The sequence below is a fragment of the Eleginops maclovinus genome, chromosome 14 (assembly GCF_036324505.1).
Source record: "Eleginops maclovinus isolate JMC-PN-2008 ecotype Puerto Natales chromosome 14, JC_Emac_rtc_rv5, whole genome shotgun sequence".
Taxonomy (NCBI): Eukaryota; Metazoa; Chordata; class Actinopteri; order Perciformes; family Eleginopidae; genus Eleginops; species Eleginops maclovinus.
In genome coordinates, this window is record NC_086362.1 from 4,026,669 (window position 1) to 4,052,433 (window position 25,765).

The window sequence follows — 25,765 nt, forward strand, 5'->3', positions numbered from 1 at the left end:
GTTCGTCCACCGCCTCCACTTCATTATCCTAACAAACAATGGTTATCCAAATAAATACAAACAAACCAAGATAAATGCTTAAAACACAAATTTAAAAAACCCCTTTTCCCATAAAACGTTTAAAAAAAACAACCATAGCTTGCATGAGTCGATTTACGTTAATTAAATCAAGACTTACTTTGGTTGTGTCTCCTCTCATGGTTTGTAAAGTTGCTTAAATGCTAAATAATGAATTATCAGCAGATTGTTTTCTCCATGGATGATATTTATAGCATGAAAAAGGTTGTTTTGTAACGAAAACGCGTCGGTGGGTCCTCGGTATTGACAGGACTCACGTTGGTAATTATCTCGCAGTTTAACGCACCTGTGTCAGGGGGAGGAATATCATACATCCGGAATAACACCTTCAAAATAAAAGCTTTTATTTGCCTCGGTTTAGTTCTGAACATTTTCTGGCTTACAATAGTGCTGTGATACACACGTAACCATTCAGTCATCCATACCTGTTTGTACTTGGCATGCATTGCAACATTTTAGATCTTCAGTCGTATATCAAAGGATTTTTCTTTTCTTTCTTTGCATTATTTTGAAGGCAAGATCAGGTAACTTCCGGAATATTTCTGATTGCTTGGGTTTGACACATGTTGGTACCTTTCCACTTTCTGCCCGCATCTCAATGCAGACAGACCGGTTCTCTCGCCCAGCTCAAACCGGGCGGTGTGGTCCAGTGTGTTTAGTGCTGGAGCTCAATGCAGAGATGAGGAAACTCTGCACCATGTTTGACGTCTAAACATACTAAAGTAATTCCATTACAGCAATGGAGTATACAAACCTTTTTTATATGTTTAAAAAAAGGCAAGAACAAAGTATTACTTTTACAGACCACATCATACTATAAGGTAAATGTTTTCTTAAGGGGTCTTTACAGAAATGGACTCATTTGACCTTAAACTGAAGCTGGACCCAGTTTGCAATTAAGCATCAGCTGTCTGGTATGCAATATCTTAATGTCCCATCAAGAATTACAAAGGAAAAACCTTTAAGGATTCCTTTCACTGAGCCTAGCTTTCTATATTTTCTTATGACATTGAATTGCATTAGAGTTTAAACAAAAAGAAAGTAGGGACGTATCAGGGCCACACACACAACATAATAAATGTTTATGGCACAACAGATGGGAAAAACCCAAAACCAGCCTTTTGGTCACACCAGAACGGGTCAGAAGCTTCTGATGTAGGGCATTTTAAAACCTAGCTGGGATATACAGTGGGGCAAAAAAGTATTTAGTCAGCCACCAATTGTGAAAGTTCTCCCGTTTAAAAAGATGAGAGAGGCCTGTAATTTTTATCATAGGTATACCTCAACTATGAGAGACAGAATGAGAAAAAAAAATCCAGGAAATCACATTGTAGGATTTTTAAAGAATTTATTTTCAAATTATTGTGGAAAATAAGTATTTGGTCAATAACAAAAGTTCATCTCAATACTTTGTTATATACCCTTTGTTGGCAATGACAGAGGTCAAACGTTTTCTGTAAGTCTTCACAAGGTTTCCACACACTGATGCTGGTATTTTGGCCCAATCCTCCATGCAGATCTCCTCTAAAGCAGTGATGTTTTGGGGCTGTCGCTGGGCAACACAGACTTTCAACTCCCTCCAAAGATTTTCTATGGGGTTGAGATCTGGAGACTGGCTAGGCCACTCCAGGACCTTGAAATGCTTCTTACGAAGCCACTCCTTCGTTGCCCTGGCGGTGTGTTTGGGATCATTGTCATGCTGAAAGACCCAGCCACGCTTCATCTTCAGTGCCCTTCCTGATGGAAGGAGGTTTTCACTCAAAATGTCACGATACATGGCCCCATTCATTCTTTCCTTTACACGGATCAGTCGTCCTGGTCCCTTTGCAGAAAAACAGCCCCAAAGCATGATGTTTCCACCCCCATGCTTCACAGTAGGTATGGTGTTCTTTGGATGCAACTCTGCATTCTTTCTCCTCCAAACACGACGAGTTGAGTTTTTACCAAAAAGTTCTATTTTGGTTTCATCTGACCATATGACATTCTCCCAATCCTCTTCTGGATCATCCAAATGCCCTCTAGCAAACTTCGGACGGGCCTGGACATGTACTGGCTTAAGCAGGGGGACACGTCTGGAACTGCAGGATTTAAGTCCCTGGCGGCGTAGTGTGTTACTGATGGTAGCCTCTGTTACTTTGGTCCCAGCTCTCTGCAGGTCATTCACTAGGTCCCCCCGTGTGGTTCTGGGACTTTTGCTCACCGTTCTTGTGATCATTTTGACCCCACGGGGTGAGATCTTGGGTGGAGCCCCAGATCGAGGGAGATTAGCAGTGGTCTTGTATGTCTTCCATTTTCTAATAATTGCTCCCACACTTGATTTCTTCACACCAAGCTGCTTACCTATTGCAGATTCAGTTTTCCCAGCCTGGTGCAGGTCTACAATTTTGTCTCTGGTCTCCTTTGACAGCTCTTTGGTCTTGGCTTTAGTGGAGTTTGGAGTATGACTGTTTGAGGTTGTGGACAGGTGTCTTTTATACTGATAACGAGTTCAAAAAGGTGCCATTAATACAGGTAAAGAGTGGAGGACAGAGGAGCCTCTTAAAGAAGAAGTTACAGGTCTGTGAGAGCCAGAAATCTTGCTTGTTTGTAGGTGACCAAATACTTATTTTACAGAGGAATTTATAATTAATTCATTAAAAATCCTACAATGTGATTTCCTGGATTTTTTTTTCTCATTCTGTCTCTCTTAGTTGAAGTGTACCTATGATAAAAATTACAGGCCTCTCTCATCTTTTTAAATGGGAGAACTTGCACAATTGGTGGCTGACTAAATACTTTTTTGCCCCACTGTATATACGTGTGCAAATGTTATTTCCTGATACATCTGATAAAAATGGTGCAGAAAAACCTGGATGTAATTTAATCTCAAGTACATATCATCAAGTTATATATACACATTTGCATTTCGGTAAATATGAGTAACATGTCTTTTATTGACTGTGTTGTGACAGTATTTGTCCAACAGATGGCAGATGGTTTTTAAAGATGCTAAACACCATGAGAGTCTTGTTTCTGTCAGCAGGAGATTTGGTACTTTCGAAATGTTCTCTTTATTCAAACAACACAAATCTCAAACTAATATTATATCATGCTTTAAGCAGTTACTTTGCACGTATACTCGAAGAGACGGTATAAATAAAGTAATACATTTTAATACTCAAGGTATGTATGTTGTTTTTGTCATATACTTGAAGGAACTGTAGGGGTGATTTGGTTCGGGGAGAGTGAGTGTGGCGAGCAGACAGGGTCTCGGTCAGAAGACCCAAAGGGCAAGGATGCAATGAGGCAAGGAGAAGGCAGGGTTTAATGCAAGAACCAGTATTTATTTTCCCTTTTGGTCTTGATTATTTTGTGTGCTGCATGAGAAAACAAAGAAACAATACAACTACAATTAAATAACGAAGTGGTCAATCAAACAGAGAAACCAACAATCATGTGCAAATACACAATTCAGAACTAAACAGCAAAGGCAACGAACAAGCAACAATCATGTGTGAATACGCAATCCACAACTAAACAGCAAAGTAACAAACAAGCAACAAACAATTCCCACATGGCTCCTAGCACATGTCTGAGAACAAAGGGATCAGCAAAACTACCACAAAGGCATACAAATGAAACAATAAACAATGAATTGACCACTCACGTTAACTTGAAGACGCACACTTCAGGATATGTGGAGGAAACTCAGGACACAGGGTTAAATTGGTGTGCTGGCAGGGAGTGCAAAGGATGAACTAAAGGGTGAGCAGGCTATTTATAGTCTCCGCCCCTTAGCTGGCAGGTGGAGTGGGATTCAGTTTGGCAGATTCACCATATTAGAAAGATAACTGAAAAAAAAGGACGAAAATCCAGGGAGTCTTTTCATAGCCGCCCCGGAATTGGGATCAATTCCTCCTGAAAGAAAGACTCACTCTTCTTCCAACTCTGGAAGCACCATCAGACGACACACTGGTCTGGTGTAGGTTTGACGGCCGACCTGGACGTCAACGGACCGAACACGTCCGTCTCTACCGGCCATGACAGCTGTTACTCGACCTGTTGGCCAAGAGGCCCGCGGCAGTTGGGGGTCAAGGATCAGAACAGTCTTCCCTACTTCCAGATTCTGGACTTCCCTCAGCCACTTTCCTCTGGGTTGTAGGTTAGGCAAGTAGTCACGAATGAACCGTGTCCAGAAATGGTCCGCCAACATCTGGCTATGACGCCACTTCCTTCGCCCAAGGAGCTTGCTGTTGGCAAAGATGGCTTGTGGCAGGGAGGCGTCCCGCCGCCCCATCAGCAGCAAGTTGGGAGTGACCGGATCAGGATCACTGGCAGAAGATGAAAGATAGCCTAAAGGCTTTGAATTCATAATGCCTTCTACCTCAACCAGGACAGTGTGAAGGACAGCTTCAGAAGTGGTCTGATTCCCGAGGATCACTCGTAGGGCGTTCTTGACTGATCTGATTTCGCGCTCCCAGACTCCTCCAAAGTGTGGAGAACATGGCGGATTGAAGTTGAAGGAAATCTGCTGATTGGCCAAGTGTTCCTGAAGCTTGGGTTCCATGGCCTGGAAACATTGATTCAACTCCCTGTCCCCAGCACGGAAGTTTGTTCCCCTGTCCGCCCAGATCTCAAAGGGCTTGCCACGACGGGAGATGAAACGACGGAGTGCTAGGAGAAAGGCATCGACATCCATGCTTCCAAGCAAATCCAGATGTAAGCAACGAGTGGTTAAGCATTTAAAGATAATTCCCCATCGCTTCTCTGTTCTACGGCCATGGTGAATGATAAAGGGTCCAAAACAGTCTACACCAGTGGACCAGAATGGTGGTTTGAAGAGACGCAGCCTTGCTGGGGGCAGATCAGCCATCTTGGGCACTTCAGGAGAGGATTTCCACCTCTGACACTCTCTGCAACTGTGCTGATGTTTACGGATGGCTGGTCTTCCTCCCAGGATCCAATACTTGCGTCTCAACTCTCCAAAGACCCTCTCTGGCCCCGGATGCAGCAGGGACTCGTCATAGTGCTTAATGATGAGCTGCGTAGTGGGATGCTTTGGGTCCAGAATGATTGGGTGGATGATGTCTGGGTCTAGGTCCTGGGACCTGCGTAGTCTTCCTCCTACCCGCATCAGCCCAACATCTGGATCAAGCTCAGGAGAGAGTTGAAGTAGACTACTTTGCCTAGAGAGAGGCTTTCCTTTACGGAGAGCGCTGAGTTCTTCAGGGAAGCATGACTCCTGGGCTTGTTGTAGAATGAAGGTTTCCGCTGCTGCACCTTCGGTCACTTTGTCGGATTGAGTCAATGTTTGGTCAGTAGCGGTGATGAGGTCACTCCAGCTTTGATGCTTAGAGGCATTCGGCAATACACTGGGGGCAGCAGAAACATTCAGGCACGTAGCAGCCTTCCTCAGTTCTGTGCTGTCTGTGAGGGATGAGGTGTGGGAAACACCTGGAGCAACAGGCCAGCAAGTCTCAGGGTGCTGAAGGAAGGCAGGTCCGTCCGTCCAGCAGCTAGGTTGCGCCAGGTCACGCAGTGTCTTGCCTCGGGTCAGGTCATCAGCTGGGTTGTTTGGACTGTCCACATACCTCCAGTCATCTGAGTCTGTGAGTTCTTGGATCTCTGCGATTCGAGTGCCAACAAAGACCTTGTAGTGGCACGACTCTGACTTCAACCAGGTCAGCACTGTGGTGGAGTCACTCCAAAGGATGGTTCGGGCCAATGACAAGGTAAGTTCAGACTTCAAGGTAGTGGCCAACTGCGCCCCTACCAAGGCCGCGCTCAGTTCAAGTCGAGGCATTGACAACTGTCTCTTTGGTGACACCCTGGAGCGGGCCATGACGAATGCCACATGAACATGATCTTGGCTGTCATGGACACGTAAGTAGACCACAGTGCCATAGGCCCTTTCTGAGGCATCACAGAAAACATGCAGCTCTCTGTGTACACCTGACTGGTCAGCACAAGAGGGCACATAGCAGCGAGGCAGTCTGATGCTTGAGAGGTCAGCCAGTTCCTGTTCCCACTTCAGCCATCGGTCAACCAGTTCAGATGGAATGATGGGGTCATCCCAGCCTCGTTTGGTCTTCCACAAGTCCTGAACCAGCACTTTGGCCCTGGTGGTATAAGGTAAGATATACCCTAAGGGGTCGTATTGACTGGCCAGAGTGCGATAGATTAGGCGGAGTGTGGGAATCTTGATGGGTGTCACACGGTGTTTGTATCCCAGGCTATCAGGAAGGCAGCTCCAGCGCAAACCTAAGGTGGATTCCTGGGGGTCAATGCCAGCTTGAGAGAGCCACAAGTCCGTGCTAGCAGATCTTGCCTCTGGAGGGAGATGTTCGACAACGCGGGAGTCATTACTCGCCCATTGGCGAATTTCGAATCCCCCGCGAGACAGTGTGGAACGAAGTTTGTCCAGAAGTGCTTTGGCTGTGGCCGAAGAAGGGAAGCTTTGCAGGCAGTTGTCGACATAGAATGCCCTCAACACTGAGTTCATCACTCCCTCATCACTCTCTGGGTGCTCTTTGGCTTGACGCTGCAGGGCATAAATGGCGCAACAAGGACTACAAGTTGTACCGAAAGGTAACACCTGCCACTCATAGGTCTTTGGGTAGGTATCTTGAGCCATAGCTCGCCAGAGGAATCTTAGCAGTGGCCTGTCAGCAGGGAGTAGATGAACTTGGTGGAACATAGATTTTATGTCACCACTGATGGCCACGCTGTGCTCACGGAAACGGAGGAGCACGCCAAGAAGAGAGGGACCCAGAGTTGGACCAGGAAGAAGGCTGCGATTCAGATTCAGGCCATGAAGCTGGAAAGAGCAGTTGAACACCAGCCGGTGTTTTCCACTCGCTTGTCTGATGATGTGATGTGGAACATACCAAGATTCTGAACCTGGCTGATCATCTTTGGGATCCACCTCCTTCACATACTCCATCTCGACCAGTTTCAGGATCTCCTGGTTGCAGATCTCAATGAGCTCAGGGTCCTTCTTCAACCTGCGTTCAGTTCCTCGCAGCCATGGCAACAAGTTATGGGTTGAAGAGGTTAGCCGTGGACTGTTCGGTGCTCTGAGCAATGGGGTAGCATATCGAGACACTCCACCTGCTTCTTTCACTGCAGTTTTCGTCTCGAGCAGCTCCAGGCAATAATGATCCTGCTTAGAGCGGGTTACTTCCTTCTCCTTACGGTGTGGAAAGGAATCGAGTCTCCACAGTCTCTCCACATTCTCCATCAACTCAGCAGTAGCTGGGCAGGATACAGTGTTGCAGAGTGTGAACAAGGCTTGTACATCAGAAGTCTGAAGTCGAGGTAAGGCATTGGCTGGGCCCTGAACAGCCCAACCCAAGGCAGTATGGACGGCGATGGGTCCCCCATAAGGTCCCATGTGGACAGGCTCTTTGGGCACCAACAAGTGGGAATGATCTGAGCCTATCAGGATCAGCGGCCGGGCTTGGACAAAGTCCGGTAAGGGTAGGCCTCGTAAGTGGGAATACTCCCTCTGCAGGTCAGAGGCGGGACAGGAATGCTCAGCCAAGTTGAGGACAGGAGCAGTAAAGGCATTGGCTATAAGGAATTTGATTTTCTTCTGGCTCACTGGGGAGATTGAACAGGAGATTGTCTCACCACTTATGGGAATCACCTCATGACGCACAGTTCTGAGATTCAGGACCTCTTCTGGTCCTTTTAGTTGCAGCTGGGACACTGCAGAGGTTAGGATGATCGTTCTTTCTGAACCATCGTCAAGTATGGCATATGTCTTCAGCCTCTGCCGGCCATTGATCAAGAAAATTGGGACTACCTTCAACATCACACGGGGAGATCTGTTTGGCTGATCCATGTACAGAGTGTCTGCAGAACAAGGTGCACGGACGAGCAGATTGAGGGTGTTTCCCGTTGCTGATTTCTCTGAGCCATGGGGGCCTTTAGATGTTGACGGTTGAGGTATGATGTTATGCAGGATGGTGAGATGCAACTCTTTGCAGACATTGCAAGGCTTTTTGAGGGTGCAATTATCTGGCTTATGACAGCGGGCACATCTGTAGCAACGATCATTCCTCTCTATCCAGGTTCTCAGTTGTGACGGGCTAAATTCTTTAACTTTCGGGCAAGTTCCCAGGAAGTGTTCCTTGTTGTTACAGTATGGACAAAAAGGTTGGAACTTGGGTTTCCCATGGATTGTCATCCCCCTTCCATGGCTTGGTTGAACATCAGGCTGGCTCTCCACAGTGGCGGTGTTGCTCAGGTACATCGTGGTCGGCGTCGCCCTTCTCCCCAGGTTCTTCTGGACTGGCTCTCGTCTCTCCACTGACGCAGGTCCCGAGACTTGTTGGGCAATACTCTTGGCCCGGGCTTTAACCTTGAGCCATGCTGAAAAATCTTCCAAGGTGTATGATTGTTCTGAACCCTCTTTCAAGATGCCACGAAGCAAACAGTGCTCAATGAAACTGTCTCGGTTTTGAATGGGGAGCTTGGCAAGAAGCCTGTCTACGTGAGAGCCACACCGTAACTCACTTCCGTCTGCACCTTCCACTGACCTCAGCATGCCAATCAATGAATGTACAGAAAGAGCGAAGTCCTGGAAAGCGTTGCTGTCACCAAGTCTGACAGGTGGTGAATTGAGGATGCTAGCTATTTCACTTTGGACCAACTGCCGTGGCTGGCCATACTTTGCCTTAAGGGCAGCAAGAGCGGAAGTGTAGGGAGTTGAGGCGTGCATATAGGACTTTGCCAGTTTGTATGCACTTGGCAGCCTCAAGTGATCCATAAGGACCTGAAACTTGTACTGTTCAGAAAGGTGAGCGTGGATATCTAAGAGATTCTCCAACGCCATGGTAAGCAGAACAAAGTCACTTTCCTTTCCGCTCTCAAAATAAGGCAATCTTGGCTTCGGGATGCCAAAGGCAGTCGCTACTAAAAGCTCCAGTATACTAGCGCCCTCTGATACCCTCTCAATGGGGTTAGGCAAGGAAAGAGGTGCAGGTTTCTCACGAACCGGATCTGAAGGCCTCTGACTCCTGGCCGGACGAGGTGCGGTCAGCGCTATGTGGTGAAACAAAGGAGGTGATGGAGCCGCATGCTCGGGACTGGAAGTCTGAAGTAATGTGTGACTCTCAGCAGTAGGATCAGAAGTTGCTGCTTGACTCACAGCATCTACAGGTAGACTCACAGCTGGAGGTAAGTGGTGGTACGAAAGAGATTGTTCACTCACTGGAACTTGATAGGAGACCGATGTCTGAGGAACCTCAGGGGGAGCCTGCTGCTCGGAGAACAGATCAACAGGTTCAGCTGAATCCAGGACTCTGGAGCTCAGGGAAAAAGGAGCAAGCACTTGAGGTGGGTCATTCACACTGGACATAGCTGGCGGAGCGGGTGGATGTTCTGTGGTCATTCCTACATCCCCAGTGAAGGATGTGATTAATCGAGCCTCTTCCAGTTCTCTTCGGACTTTCCGTAGTCGTCGCTGTAGAGTAAGAGACCGGGTCATCCTCTCTCTCTCCTTCAAAGCTTCTTGTGCTCGCCTATCCAGTTCTTGTGCCCGTTCATCTATAGCTTGTTCCTCCTCAATCTGACGCTGTATCTCCTGCAGTTCTCTAAGTTTCCTCCTCTCATCGACCATGGCCGCCTGTTGTGGGGTGAGCTCCACCTGTTGGCTCCTGCGTGAGCTTCGGGAGCTTCCACTAGCATAAGTGGAGCTAGAAGAGAAGGCCGTCTTCGACCTTGGTGGTGGCTCACGCTTGTCGCTCTTGCCCCTGGATCTGCCAGGTCTCACATCTCTCAGGTGGATCGGAGCAGATGCTGGCTGTGTAGCTGGCTGTGGAGCGGGCAGTGGAGCGGGCAGGGGAGCGGGCAGTGGAGCGGGCTGAAGAGCTGCTGATTCAAGCTGGACATAGTCGTGGGTAACTTCATAGTCCTCTTCTTCTTCCTCCTCGACTGTCGTCTCTTCCTCCTCCACTCCTCGTTCCTCAGCGGTTGTGTTCTCTCTCAGCGTCTGATCAGGGTTTTCATGGTCATCCGCCTGGACATCAACAGCACCTGGGGGTGGAGGCGGCAGTACGGCTGCTTGGCTGTGACGAGGGAGGCTTTTGGGCTGGCTGGAGAGTTTCCCATCAGGATCCAGGAAGCCATAGCGGTCAGGTGGACGTCTCTCTCGTGTAGGTCTGGATACCGTCCCCTCACTTCTGGTTCCAGCTTGGGGGGCCTTCTCTGGCAACGTCAACTCTCTTGACTCCTTACCGTTGCCTGCCATGGTATCACTCACTCAGTATCCGGCTCGAAGGACCATTGAAGGAACTGTAGGGGTGATTTGGTTCGGGGAGAGTGAGTGTGGCGAGCAGACAGGGTCTCGGTCAGAAGACCCAAAGGGCAAGGATGCAATGAGGCAAGGAGAAGGCAGGGTTTAATGCAAGAACCAGTATTTATTTTCCCTTTTGGTCTTGATTATTTTGTGTGCTGCATGAGAAAACAAAGAAACAATACAACTACAATTAAATAACGAAGTGGTCAATCAAACAGAGAAACCAACAATCATGTGCAAATACACAATTCAGAACTAAACAGCAAAGGCAACGAACAAGCAACAATCATGTGTGAATACGCAATCCACAACTAAACAGCAAAGTAACAAACAAGCAACAAACAATTCCCACATGGCTCCTAGCACATGTCTGAGAACAAAGGGATCAGCAAAACTACCACAAAGGCATACAAATGAAACAATAAACAATGAATTGACCACTCACGTTAACTTGAAGACGCACACTTCAGGATATGTGGAGGAAACTCAGGACACAGGGTTAAATTGGTGTGCTGGCAGGGAGTGCAAAGGATGAACTAAAGGGTGAGCAGGCTATTTATAGTCTCCGCCCCTTAGCTGGCAGGTGGAGTGGGATTCAGTTTGGCAGATTCACCATATTAGAAAGATAACTGAAAAAAAAGGACGAAAATCCAGGGAGTCTTTTCAATACTGTATAGCTTTGAAAAACAATACCAGATACATAAATGTATGTAAGTATCAAATGGATGATGGTCTATCATCATTACAGTTTTGCAGATATTGCTGGATAAGTTCGCTGCTGAGAAGTCATGTGATTTTCAAGACATTGAAAGAAAACCATGACGGCTTTGTTGGGGAATTCCAACAAAGATTTGTACCCAAACATTGCGGGACTTTTACCCAACAGCCTATCCCACAACATTTCTATATGGCTCTCACCCTACAAGGTTGAAGTTCAAATATTTATGCTAGCCTTAAATTATAGGTTGTAAAACTTTGATACCATAGCATTTTAGTTTGATTATATCACCTCTAAGCAAAAAAAGCATACAGTATATAATACAGTGAACGGCCTTTGTAACAAATGCAAAGGAACCACACTATATTTGTGTTTAGGAAATACACAAATACACTTTGGTTTGAATATGAAAGTTACATGTCATGGTGTTTCAAAGTATTGTAGTATTTTCCTAAGTCTAACTTCTATAAACAGGAGACTTAATTAAACATTCAATTGTAACTGAAAGGGTTTGTTTGAAGCTCAGTATTGGCGTTTTACTCTGAAAGACTGAAGTTTACCTTGTGTTACAGTTGTGTTAGAATTGGTTAAAGTTGAGAATAGGAAATATAGTTTTTTGGGGGGAAACAATGGCTCTGTAGCTGCACTTCAGCTTTTCATTATATTGCCGTTTGCTATTACAGTAAATGATATGGTTTACAATAAGCCCAACACAGAACTCCAAGGGAAATTCCCTCGGGGCGTGTCCCGAGGAGAAAAAATGTAAACAAACCAAAGATTTAAAAAGGCAGAAGAAATCCCTCGGTGTTCAGATCATCTCAGGTGTGCTAAGGAAACTCATCTCTTCTCATCGTTTTCATCTTCTACCAGGTAAGTACCAAACTAATCCACGCATAATACAATAAATACATCCCTAATGGAACATGTTAAGCTCTATAAAGTCAAAATATAGTTCCTTATGTGTTTAAATGGGATTGTCAGAGTAATCATGGTGTGCATGACAACTGCTGGTTATATGTTTTGCACCTGTTGAATAGAAATGAGTACAACATGTGCTATAAACATTTGAATAATACATGTATTCACTTTAAATATTAGGTTGTTATTTTTGTAGCACATTAGTACCGCAGTATGACTTTACAACAGTGTGGACATGGTGTAAAAAAACCAAAACAAATCCATTTTTCTTTCTGTTTATACCAGACTTTTCTACCAAATGGCTGAATCTGACACAGGCAGCAGTGATGGAGAATTTGCTGAACGTTTGGTAACTTCACTGATAGCTATCAGTTTTGTGACTCCAAAAGAAATTCTGAACAAGCTCCAAGGACTTGTTACAAATATCCACTGGAGCCGAGAGGATGTGACTGAATTATTCAAAGCTCTTCTGGAGCGGTTTGAGTCAACAACATATGATGGATCACATCTCTTCTCATGGATGTTGAACATGTTGCAGTGTATACAGATTAATTACATCACTCCAGGTTGGAAAAGTCTAACAGGAAGGACTCTTATCCAGCTGGTCCGAGACAAGACTGTAACAGATAAAGACATTAAGAAAAACCTAGCCAATGACCCGGAAAAGTCCCTGGACCAAATCCTTGAAGAAATCCGCCAACAACGGTTAAACCACATTGACGACAATGTTTTGAAAGACGTGAGAGACATTGTGTCAGCAGTTGTTGAGGATCTGAAGTCACACAGTGATGGATCACAGAGGAAAGGCTTGAAAACAGTCCTGCTAAAGCTTTGTCGGGCAGTGGAAAAGAGTCAGAAGTTCAGACCACGACTGACACAGATGGTCAGCTGGTGTATAATGGCTCTGTCCAAAACAGGGCAGTTAATTCAGGTTGGTACTGGAGAGGGAAAGTCCTGCATAATTGCAATGTTTGCAGCTTTTCGAGCTTTGAGAGGAGAAGAAGTAGACATCTTTACTTGTTCACCAGTTCTTGCAGAAAGAGATTTTGAAGAATGGAAAGACTTTTATGAAATGTTGAAAATCAGTGTCAACTGCAACACCAACAAACAAGTCGATCAGTTAAAAACGTGCTATGAGTGTAAGGTGGTATATGGCACTACTCGTGAATTTGCAGGACACTGGCTACACCAGATCTTTGAAAGAATGGTCACATTTGGGGAAAGGAAATGCCAGTGTGCAATAGTGGATGAAGTAGATTCCTTGATGTTAGATAAAGGTAATGACTTGGTCTATATAGCCAGCGATATGCCTGCTTTGCAACATCTCGATCCACTCCTGGCATTGATATGGACAACTGCTAAAAAATACAGCAATGGCTTTCCTCAGTTAATTTATTCTGATACAGAGAGTAAGGTAAGGGCTGCAGAAGTAGAAATAAAACAAGCTCTGCATTTTACACCGTGTGAGCTCAACAAAGATCGAATGGCGTGTTATGTCCCAGGTTTCCTTTCAGATCTGGTCAGCTCCAAACTAAAGGTTTGGATTGAAAATGCGTTCAAAGCACAAACCATGACAAAAGATCGTGAATATACCCTCGAGATTCATGGGATAGTGCCTGTTGACTACAACTCCACAGGTGTTGTTGAAAACTTTACGGTAATGTCGGATGGACTACAGCAGTTTCTTGAGATGAAACATCAGTACAAGCTGAGTGACATGACGGCCGTCACAAACTATATGTCCAATGTGGAACTGTTTCTGAAGTACAAGGATCAGATCTTTGGGATTTCTGGGACTCTTGGCCAACAAGCAGAGACTGACACACTGGAGAAAATCTATGAAGGTGTCAAGACCTGTCAGATACCTCCATTCAAACGCAGAAAGCTGTTTGAGGTTGAAGGAGTGATTGCATGTGAAGAACAAGAATGGGTTCAGGAAATCTGCAACGTTGTATTGGCAGAAACAAGCCTTACTCCATTTAGGGCTCAAAGAGCTGTGTTGGTCATTTGTGAGACCATCCAACAAGCAAAGGACCTTCACCTTGCTTTAGAAAAAAAAGTCCCAGACAAAAAGCTTTACATAAGCAACAACATGAACAATTCTGCAATCTTTGAAAGTAAGCTTGAAGCAGGAGAGGTCATTGTAGCAACAAATCTTGCTGGAAGAGGGATGGACCTTAAGGTCTCTGACCAGGTAAAGAGAGCTGGAGGTTTGTTCGTTCTGCAGACCTTTCTGCCCAAGAATGCTCGAGTGGAGGCACAGGCATTTGGCCGAACTGCAAGACAAGGATCTCCTGGGTCTGCTCAGCTCATTATCTGCTCAGACCACCTACCAGAACCACTCAAATTGTTGGCTTTGATGGGGAAACTTCAAACTTTATTGGAGAGCTCAAATTCACAGATAAAGATAGTTAAAGAGTTCAGAGATGATGTAGTGGCTCAAGAACTAGCCAGCTACTTGGAGTGTGAAATCCCAAAAATAAAGAAGAAGGAAGGGCTCTTCAGAAGGTATCTGGAGACATTAGATGAATTGTACCAGAGCAATAACAACAAGCCAGCAGCTTCAGGTTTGTCTGCACTCAATGAATTCTGGGGTATTTGGCTTCTCACAAACTTCAATGAAAACGAATCTACCTCGAACTTAGAAAACAAACTTAGAGAAGACTTGGAAACAGCCAGGCAAAAACTCGACCGGAGAGAATCTCCTTCCTCAAACCTGCATCACTACACTGCATTTGGCAACGAATTGCGCAAACAGGGGCAAATAGCAGAGAGCATTATGATGTACACTAAGGCCATACAGGAGGACCACTGTTGGGCAGCAATTGCATATTACAACCGTGCTTTTGCATCTTTATCCCAGCAAGAGATGCAACATGATCCAAACTGCATCGATCAAGCTCTAGAAGATTTGCAAAATGCACTCAAGTCTGTTGAGCTCCACTGCGAACAAATTAAGTTAACTTATGTGTGCTCCAAAGATATCATGGAACTCTGCAGGGATTCAGTCAACCGATTTGACTCTCACATGTCAACCAGACACTCATTATTGCTGTATTTCAAAAGAAACATTGATGAGGCCATAAAAAACCTGGACAGCGCAAAACGGTTTGGCAGAAAGGTGAAATCGGAAGCAAGTCTAGTATACTTTATGGTTCCAGCAGTCCATCTTCTGCCCTGGTTAGTGCGTTCTGCAGAATCACTGCCTCTGATCCGCTCCGGAGACCCTCTGAAGTTGCGCCAGCTAATTAGCCATCACGACTTTGACATTGGCATTGAACTCACACGTCTTGAAAATCTGGGCCTGACTCAAGTCTATACCTTGGACACAGAGTTCTCTCTGCGTGGCTTTTTCTCAAAGCTATGTAGACCATAAGTCAAACGTCTACAGATGTCAGGTGTTCGGGGTTTGAGCAAAGCTATCAAGAAAGCAACAAACCAGACAGTGGTGTTGAAAGGAAATTTTTCGACCACAACATTTAAAGAAGTTAGAAACACAGCATATATTCATCAGTCTGGGGGTTTTTAAGTTCATGTTGTTGCTTTAAAGTTCTTTCTTTACTTCCCCTTTTGGTTTAGAAAACCATGTGATCTGAAAACCATCAAAAACAACGCAGTCAGATTAAAAGTTTTAGGTGTTAATACTTTTTTGATATTTGAATCAGTGCAGGTTCCCTGTTCATTATTAATGTACATAAAATATGGTTTATTTTTCTATATCTACATTTCTTGTCAGTTCAAACAACTGCTTATCATGGTTTTTAATTCAGCTTTCATTATCATTTTTATCTTGTGAATTTGAAAGGTTTTTATTTTATCTTTTTTAATATTCATATTTGTATTTTATCTTTACAAAATGTATACTTGATCCTTTGTCTATGAAAATGAAAAATACATGTTGTGAAGCTGATACTACACAGAAACAATTCTTTAGACACCTAAAAACAGTAACATGTATTTATGTCATTAGTATACTTTTATGGTTCACTAAAGTAACTCGGTTTATATTCAAGGTTTATATTTTTGGAAGTCTATGACACTTCTAAACATTACAATCTAAATTCATTTTGATTTGAAACTTGTTGGTGATTGACTCATCATTTGAAATACTCATTACTACACTTTATTTACATATGTAGGCCAATCATAGTCACATTGTAATAAGCAACTTAAATGATTTATACATGTCTTTGTGTGTTAAAGAAGCTGCTCATAGCAACATTGCAGGGTATGCTTTGAACATGGAATAAATATAATCATTTCAATTCTGCCACTGTGTGGTTTAATTTGGTACTGAACTCTCCCTGCATTGGAGTCCTTGAGGCAGTCTTTGTTTAGTACATAACATAGCATTTTCTTAAATGCATGGATATTAAAATACATTTGCCATGATTTTAGGGGAGTAAAATATCCAACTTAGTTAAGGTAAATATAATATGGATAAATAGTCATTGGATTTAGTACTGTTAAAACATAGGTGGAATTAAAAGGTATATAAAGTCCACCTCAGGAGGAATAGCGTGGTATTGTATTTAATTAACATATTTTTCAAAATAATACTTTATTTTTACTTTATCTGAAGAAATTACAGAAGAAATTTTGGAGCAAAATTAAATTTTGTGTAATCATGTAGCATAACAAGGCTAATTAGCTAGCCCTATCAAGGTCTTGTTCTAATACCCAGCTGTTTCAAGATATAACTTATTGCATTGTGAATAATGGCATATGTGTGAAATGTTCTTTTATTCGAGGAGAGGAAACAAACAAATACAAACCTTTCAGGAGAAATAGAACTTGTATAGGCTATTTACTTCCAAGGAGCACGTGTCCTTCCCACGTGGTATTTTCTTTCAGAAAATCCAAGATGGCGCATTTTTTTCCTTCTTGCTTTTCGATTGGAGTGCTGTTCAGTACAATTGTGCTCAGTGCTGCCCCCAATGGTCAGTAGCCATATAGCTGTCTGTGATAAGTTTTAAATCAGGGCTTTTTCTTCCCCTACCTACTTGACAGGAGAAATGCTTTGTGGAAATATAGCAACACAATGGGGAGATATATAGAATATAAGAAAAGCTTTCTATTGGAAATGCAAGACAGGAGACAGGGTATTACTTTTAAGCATTTATTAATATTTACGTTTGCTTTTTTTTTGTATGTTCATTGTGTTACACAGAGAAATAAGCCGCACAAGTAAAATTGATTGTATTCTTGTACCTTTATTTTTTTTTGTTAATTATATTAATCTCCCTTATCAGTGCTAAGGCTAAAAAAGTTACACAAGAACTATCACACGGTTAACTAACTTGTGAGCACATCAGGACGGTAAACTAACACTTCAAAGAGATAAAACAAATCAAAAATCCTTAAACATAGTGGGTCGGGGGGGGGGTGACATGACGGCCGTCACAAACTATATGTCCAATGTGGAACTGTTTCTGAAGTACAAGGATCAGATCTTTGGGATTTCTGGAACTCTTGGCCAACAAGCAGAGACTGACACACTGGAAAAAATCTATGAAGGTGTCAAGACCTGTCAGATACCTCCATTCAAACGCAGAAAGCTGTTTGAGGTTGAAGGAGTGATTGCATGTGAAGAACAAGAATGGGTTCAGGAAATCTGCAACGTTGTATTGGCAGAAACAAGCCTTACTCCATTTAGGGCTCAAAGAGCTATGTTGGTCATTTGTGAGACCATCCAACAAGCAAAGGACCTTCACCTTGCTTTAGAAAAAAAAGTCCCAGACAAAAAGCTTTACATAAGCAACAACATGAACAATACTGCAATCTTTGAAAGTAAGCTTGAAGCAGGAGAGGTCATTGTAGCAACAAATCTTGCTGGAAGAGGGATGGACCTTAAGGTCTCTGACCAGGTAAAGAGAGCTGGAGGTTTGTTCGTTCTGCAGACCTTTCTGCCCAAGAATGCTCGAGTGGAGGCACAGGCATTTGGCCGAACTGCAAGACAAGGATCTCCTGGGTCTGCTCAGCTCATTATCTGCTCAGACCACCTACCAGAACCACTCAAAGTGTTGGCTTTGATGGGGAAACTTCAAACTTTATTGGAGAATGTCACTAATGTCTTGCCACTTATATTTTCGATGGAATTGAAGTACTATCAAAGAAGCCCCAGCTCTGAGCAATCTAACGAGATGTCTACAACTCTGACACATATTTTGACTGAAAACTCAAATTCACAGATAAAGATAGTTAAAGAGGTGAGAGATGATTTAGTGGCTCAAGAACTAGCCAGCTACTTGGAGTGTGAAATCCCAAAAATAAAGAAGAAGGAAGGGCTCTTCAGACAGTATCTGGATACAATAAATATGGTGTACCCAAGCAATAACAACAAGCCAGCAGCTTCAGGTTTGTCTGCACTCAATGAATTCTGGGGTATTTGGCTTCTCACAAACTTCAATGAAAACGAATCTACCTCGAACTTAGAAAACAAACTTAGAGAAGACTTGGAAACAGCCAGGCAAAAACTCGACCGGAGAGAATCTCCTTCCTCAAACCTGCATCACTACACTGCATTTGGCAACGAATTGCGCAAACAGGGGCAAATAGCAGAGAGCATTATGATGTACACTAAGGCCATACAGGAGGACCACTGTTGGGCAGCAATTGCATATTACAACCATGCTTTTGCATCTTTATCCCAGCAAGAGATGCAACATGATCCAAACTGCATCGATCAAGCTCTAGAAGATTTGCAAAATGCACTCAAGTCTGTTGAGCTCCACTGCGAACAAATTAAGTTCACTTATGTGTGCTCCAAAGATATCATGGAACTCTGCAGGGATTCAGTCAACCGATTTGACTCTCACATGTCAACCAGACACTCATTATTGCTGTATTTCAAAAGAAACATTGATGAGGCCATAAAAAACCTGGACAGCGCAAAACGGTTTGGCAGAAAGGTGAAATCGGAAGCAAGTCTAGTATACTTTATGGTTCCACTAATCCATCTTCTGCCCTGGTTAGTGCGTTCTGCAGAATCACTGCCTCTGATCCACTCCGGAGACCCTCTGAAGTTGCGCCAGCTAATTAGCCATCGCGACTTTGACATTCACATTGAACTCACACGTCTTGAAAATCTGGGCCTGACTCAAGTCTATACCTTGGACACAGAGTTCTCTCTGCGTGGCTTTTTCTCAAAGCTATTTAGACCATAAGTCAAACGTCTACAGATGTCAGGTGTTCGGGGTTTGAGCAAAGCTATCAAGAAAGCAACAAACCAGACAGTGGTGTTGAAAGGAAATCTTTCGACCACAACATTTAAAGAAGTTAGAAACACAGCATATATTCATCAGTCTGGGGGTTTTTAAGTTCATGTTGTTGCTTTAAAGTTCTTTCTTTACTTCCCCTTTTTGTTTAGAAAACCATGTGATCTGAAAAGCATCAAAAACAACGCAGTCAGATTAAAAGTTTTAGGTGTTAATACTTTTTTGATATTTGAATCAGTGCAGGTTCCCTGTTCATTGTTAATGTACATAAAATATGGTTTATTTTTCTATATCTACATTTCTTGTCAGTTCAAACAACTGCTTATCATGGTTTTTAATTCAGCTTTCATTATCATTTTTATCTTGTGAATTTGAAAGGTTTTTATTTTATCTTTTTTAATATTCATATTTATTTTATCTTTACAAAATGTATACTTGATCCTTTGTTTATGAAAATGAAAAATACATGTTGTGAAGCTGATACTACACAGAAACAATTCTTTAGTCACCTAAAAACAGTAACATGTATTTATGTCATTAGTATACTTTTATGGTTCACTAAAGTAACTCAGTTTATATTCAAGGTTTGTATTTTTGGAAGTCTATGACACTTCTAAACATTACAATCTAAATTCATTTTGATTTGAAACTTGTTGGTTATGACTCATCATTTGAAATACTCATTACTACACTTTATTTACATATGTAGGCCAATCATAGTCACATTGTAATAAGCAACTTAAATGATTTATACATGTCTTTGTGTGTTAAAGAAGCTGCTCATAGCAACATTGCAGGGTATGCTTTGAACATGGAATAAATATAATCATTTCAATTCTGCCACTGTGTGGTTTAATTTGGTACTGAACTCTCCCTGCATTGGAGTCCTTGAGGCAGTCTTTGTTTAGTACATAACATAGCATTTTCTTAAATGCATGGATATTAAAATACATTTGCCATGATTTTAGGGGAGTAAAATATCCAACTTAGTTAAGGTAAATATAATATGGATAAATAGTCATTGGATTTAGTACTGTTAAAACATAGGTGGAATTAAAAGGTATATAAAGTCCACCTCAGGAGGAATAGCGCAGTATTGTATTTAATTAACATATTTTTGAAAATAATACTTTATTTTTACTTTATCTGAAGAAATTACAGAAGAAATTCTGGAGCAAAATTAAAGTTTGTGTAATCATGTAGCATAACAAGGCTAATTAGCTAGCCCTATCAAGGTCTTGTTCTAATACCCAGCTGTTTCAAGATATAACTTATTGCATTGTGAATAATGGCATATGTGTGAAATGTTCTTTTATTCGAGGAGAAGAAACAAACAAATACAAACCTTTCAGGAGAAATAGAACTTGTATAGGCTATTTACTTCCAAGGAGCACGTGTCCTTCCCACGTGGTATTTTCTTTCAGGAAATCCAAGATGGCGCATTTTTTTCCTTCTTGCTTTTCGATTGGAGTGCTGTTCAGTACAATCGTGCTCAGTGCTGCCCCCAATGGTCAGTAGCCATATAGCAGCTGTCTGTGATAAGTTTTAAATCGAGGCTTTTTCTTCCCCTACCTACTTGACAGGAGAAATGCTTTGTGGAAATATAGCAACACAATGGGGAGATATATAGAATATAAGATAAGCTTTGTATTGGAAATGCAAGACAGGAGACAGGGTATTACTTTTAAGCATTTATTAATATTTACGTTTGCTTTTTTTTTGTATGTTCATTGTGTTACACAGAGAAATAAGCCGCACAAGTAAAATTGATTGTATTCTTGTACCTTTATTTTTTTTTGTTAATTATATTAATCTCCCTTATCAGTGCTAAGGCTAAAAAAGTTACACAAGAACTATCACACGGTTAACTAACTTGTGAGCACATCAGGACGGTAAACTAACACTTCAAAGAGATAAAACAAATCAAAAATCCTTAAACATAGTGGGTCGGGGGGGGGGGGGGGGGGGGGGGACAATGAACAAATTAAAAATGAAAAGACAAAATGGACGAGCATTTACACTCACACAGCCCTGCTCAACTCTCCAAAAATAAGTACCACTCCTTTTCCTTATTTGGCAATTTCATTGTCTAGGCTCCAACTGTTCTTTTTTTGGGTAGACGCTCCCATGCTAGATTGCTCAAGCTTTTTTTTTAAGTCTGGGAGGAGCATTTCCAATCTATTCTTCAGCACTCAACAGCAACATAAGTGCCTAAAACATGGCGGCATCCTGGGTAGACGTCACATTTTGCATTTAGGCACTCAGCTGTCTTTCCTGTCACTGTCGTCATCCAACTCTACTTCATCAAACAGCTTGGGACCACTACATAGCGTGTGGCAGAAACAGGCAACCCTTCATAAAAATGTAACTTCTTCATAAAACAAACAAAGATGCAACGCTTCATCAGAACAGGAACGCGTTCAAATAGGTGCCACGCTCAATAATGCCAAGGAAAATAATCTCACTGGGTCCAAAAACTGGGACTTTCAAAAGTACGCTCAGCATAATGACATGTTGCTGGGCAGTGGTAAGCTCATTAAGTGGGACATTTCTGATGGCGGTATCTTGAGTCCTGCATTTGGGTGCTCTTAGATTTGGCAGTAAGAAAGCTTATTGGCTGCAATTCGAGATTTGTTGTTTCAAGGTGCAGAAATTGGCTGTTTATTTTTTTACTTGTATGACAAAAAAAGGCTCAATATTTCGACTGATGGAGGCAACATTTGTACACTTTTTTCCCAAGTGTGTTGGCAGTGAAGGGGCTGGAACAGGGTCATTGATAAGTCAATCACAGGGGGTTTAGCTGGCATCAAAATTAAAACTTCTCCATAGGACCCTGGATGTCTTTACTGCAATAATTGTGCTTACAGGGAAAAAAAGCGCTTCCATACACCAACATTTTTCTTCCTCGGACACATACATACCGCAACATTCACAACACAATTCTCTTGACCCCGTTTTGGATAAAGCCGCTAGTTGAGAAGCTCGTGTTCATTACACTTCCCATCGCACTCAAAATCAAGTATGCTAGCTGGGTTTGTTAGGAGGTATCCGTGCACGGGCAAGGCTAAAAGACTACAACCCAGATGATAAACACAGTGATCCCTTCTGGCTTAACCAAACACTGAAATGCAATATCCACACCAGCATGCTACTAAGCGATGCAAGGCTTCCTGTTGAGTAGCAGACCAGCATGGATATTTGGTCACAGTGCGGGACTACCAGGAATATTGGAAGCACTACTTAGTGAGCGACTAGTCTCACCTATGCTTACCTGTAGACCGCCATGTTTGCCAAACACTCCAAGGAAATAAAAACACACACACACACACACACACACACACACACACACACACACACACACACCTCATTAGCAGAATATATATTTAAAAAAAATTGTATCCAGTCGATATTCACATGGGCTAAAACCAGGCATGCAACTTCCAAGTCCAGAAAAAAAAAAAGAGTAAAATAATGAAATAGCTTCCTGCCTACTTCCCTTAAATCCAATGGAAAAAACAAAAACAGTCACTTATAGACGGGGCAAATGGAAGACATAAACAACCTGGCAACACCAAGGAGGAAGTAGTCACTATAATGGTTCTCATTGGCTGACAGGGTCAACCAATCAGTAGCTTCGGCCATTTGCTGAGGCAGGTTACAAATGACATAATAAAATCAGATTAAAGTAAAAATTACACGGTAAAATGTAGCTTAAAAAGTAGTAGACACACATTGTTATAAGTATCTTTGCTAAATTCTATTTTTTTTGTCTTTTATTTTTTAATCTATGTTGTTTTAAACTGAAACTGTTTTATCTATTATCATCATCATCATTATCATCATCATCATCATCAACACCATAATCATCAGGGTCAACAACAAAACCATTTCTGAATTATTACCATTGGTTACTGCAAGGTGTGTGTTGTCTATAGGCCTCCTCTAAACTAAAGGCCTCTATAGGAGTCAAAAGAGGGAGGGAGACAGGACTGGTCGACATTATTTCCTCGACTCCCCCCTTTTTATTAATCTCTCATTCCTGTACTTTTTATGTTTGTTGTAGAACAGCCCAATCCACTTTGATTTCAGCAGAAAGGAGGAGGACTGTTCTCTGTCTCCCTCCATCTCTTATCCTATTCTGCTCTTGTGGGGAATGATGGGAGTTGTTAAGTGACAAATAAGTAACCCATTCGTCTTGTTCCTTCATTATCGTCGCGCTTCATCTTTCCCTTTCTGTTTGCCCTCTTTCTTTCTCACCCTCTATCTCTTTAGCTATTTTTATTTATTTTTTTCCTTCAGCAAGACACCTCCATGGTTTGGGAGGGGCTGGGCGGCATCTGTCCGCCCTGAGAGCCCTGAGACAGGGTGCGGGAGCGAGAGCGCGACCCATCCATGGAGTAGGAGGAGGACAGGGAGGTAGTGCGGGAGCGGGACAGGCGGGTCATGCAAGATGAAGCCACTGTGGAGAAGAACAGATAGATAGAATAGAATACCTTTGAATATTAGAAATTAATGGAAACACATGCAACGTCAAAGGAAAAAAGTGTGGTTGTCCTACTTAAAATACACAAGTTTGAACTTACTGTATCCCATTCCTTGGATGAAGTACTTGAAAGCCTCAGTCAGTTTAGCAGGCTGCAAACACAAAGAGAGATAACAGCAGTGCATTGAGTAATTCCAATCTGTAAAAGGTGTACAAATGAATCCCAGACTGGACAAGGCAGTGGTAAGAACTCAAAAGGTAGAGAGAGCTTTATTTGTTTCTATTTTGACATCATACCAAATTGAAAAAGACTGGAAAATTAGGCATTCAATCAAGTGAGAATCAGGGTCATTTTCTCGTAGACTTCTATAGAATTGTACCTGTTTTTGTCATCAGTGTAGTCGCCCCATGCTAGCAATTAAAAAAAAAGGTAGCTTAAGCTTTGACTTAGACCCAGAGGTCGCCGCTAGACTACAACACCCAGAACTTTTCAAAGAAGTTTGTTGTTTTTTTTGTGGCTTTTTGGAGACAAGGTACTGGCAATATCCCTTCAATAGCATGGGAGATCTAATTATAGGTACGGTGCTTCAGTTTCAGATGATGTTTTGTAATTCTGAGTTGTTTTAACGCATCCATACATGAGCACAAAGAAGGATCCATGTCTTAAGTGTTAGAAAGACGATGTTAGTTTGTTGTTACCTGGGTCAGCTGAGGGAGACCACCAGCGTCAGCCATCTGTGGTGGACAAAGAGGAAGAGTTAATGGTAAAATAAAGTGCAAGTAAGGAGACATACAGGATAAAAACAGATCCAAAAAAGAAAGACTTTGTTACCTTTAAGAATGAGGTTGTTGTTGGGTCCATTTTGCTGTTGCACTCCACCTAGTGGTCATACAAGGAACAGTAAACATCGGCCAACAAGACTCAACTCTTTGTGTTGATATACATTTGAGAAAAACCCACTACAAAACCAGTCAAGTCAAATTCCCATTCAAAACGTAAAATAAGACCTCAACACTTACGGCAGCTTCCTCATATGGAGCCTGATCTCCCACCACCAACATCACTGGACACCTGAAGTGGACAGAGATATAGATTAGAAGGGTTTAATTCAGATATATAAGAGGTTTTTATTTTACAAATCAAGCAAGAAAATAAAGAATACAGATAGAAGTTTAGTAAATATTTACTTGAAGGTGCTGTTGCGGTCGATGTTCAAGTCTCTACGGCTGGAGGGAAACAGAAAGAGAAGCTGTTGGTTGTTTTTGAGATAGCATTGAATGTATCTTATAATGTCTGCAGGTGTGTTTACCTGTTGTAAGTCTTCCAGAAGAGCTCTATGTTGACCATATTGGACGCTTTGGAGATGCGCTCTCTGTGAAACTGCACTAGCTCTGTGTTGGCGGACAGCTCCTCCTGCAAGAAACGACATTTAATCGAAGCTATTTGTGGAAAGTATGTTGTGTTCTGATATGAAACACAGACTGAATTCACACTATAATTATCGTCTCCGTACCTGACTGAAGAGGTGGGACATGATCTGCTCTGTGAGGGAAGACGTCACGGAGACGAGCTGGAGGAGGAGAGGAAGACAAATCAATAGGACGGTTCATCACTTTTTAGTCTAATATGATAAACAAGGACATAATCAATAGCGCTCTGGGACCATGCACGCGGTCGCATAATTTCATATCCACAGCTAAACGTAAACTGATGGAGAGGTCATATTAGATCTAACTCTATTAAATACAACATGTTTCTGTGTACAAAGACGATCGTACCTTCTGAGCAGCCCAGTCGATCCATCCTCTGGCGTTAGTGTCGATGTTGACCAAAACCAGACCTTCCACTGAATCTGGGTTTGCCAGCTGATGACAGGAAGCAAAAATGGTGAGATGATAGAGAAAACATCACGAGACACAATGTGTTCAGTGTCTTTCAGTAGGTAAAAGTACAGACAGAAATGTACATGAATAACAGTGTAAAAAGGTAAAAGTTAAATCAGCACACAAGTTATTACAAATAATTAAAGCTGCACAATTATCACATTAGGAACGTTTTTGCATCGTCT

The 25,765-nt window shown here is 42.5% G+C and overlaps 1 protein-coding gene and 2 long non-coding RNA genes across 4 annotated transcripts in view; 1 reads left to right on the forward strand and 2 right to left on the reverse strand.

Annotated features, from left to right (window-relative positions):
• Nucleotides 1-10,461: 10,461 nt before the first annotated feature.
• Nucleotides 10,462-11,026, reverse strand: LOC134876017 (uncharacterized). Its single transcript, XR_010167318.1, has 2 exons — nucleotides 10,806-11,026; nucleotides 10,462-10,515 (listed from the first exon to the last, which is right to left on the reverse strand). It is a non-coding gene; the product is annotated as an uncharacterized LOC134876017 (long non-coding RNA).
• Nucleotides 11,027-11,885: 859 nt separating this feature from the next.
• On the forward strand, nucleotides 11,886-16,266 carry LOC134875745 (uncharacterized). Its single transcript, XR_010167276.1, has 2 exons — nucleotides 11,886-11,948; nucleotides 12,282-16,266. It is a non-coding gene; the product is annotated as an uncharacterized LOC134875745 (long non-coding RNA).
• A 4,625-nt stretch (nucleotides 16,267-20,891) lies between these two features.
• Nucleotides 20,892-25,765, reverse strand: part of ndrg2 (NDRG family member 2) — a 41,414-nt gene continuing 36,540 nt past the window's right edge. For both annotated transcript variants that reach the window (XM_063900360.1, XM_063900359.1), the window contains exons 8-16: nucleotides 25,476-25,562; nucleotides 25,211-25,267; nucleotides 25,007-25,110; nucleotides 24,885-24,923; nucleotides 24,717-24,768; nucleotides 24,529-24,576; nucleotides 24,396-24,431; nucleotides 23,797-23,848; nucleotides 20,892-23,672 (exon numbers count right to left, since the gene is read on the reverse strand). In XM_063900360.1, coding sequence (XP_063756430.1) covers nucleotides 23,509-23,672; nucleotides 23,797-23,848; nucleotides 24,396-24,431; nucleotides 24,529-24,576; nucleotides 24,717-24,768; nucleotides 24,885-24,923; nucleotides 25,007-25,110; nucleotides 25,211-25,267; nucleotides 25,476-25,562 — 639 coding nt within the window. In that variant the 3' untranslated portion in view covers nucleotides 20,892-23,508. The remainder of the gene's footprint in view (nucleotides 23,673-23,796; nucleotides 23,849-24,395; nucleotides 24,432-24,528; nucleotides 24,577-24,716; nucleotides 24,769-24,884; nucleotides 24,924-25,006; nucleotides 25,111-25,210; nucleotides 25,268-25,475; nucleotides 25,563-25,765) is intronic.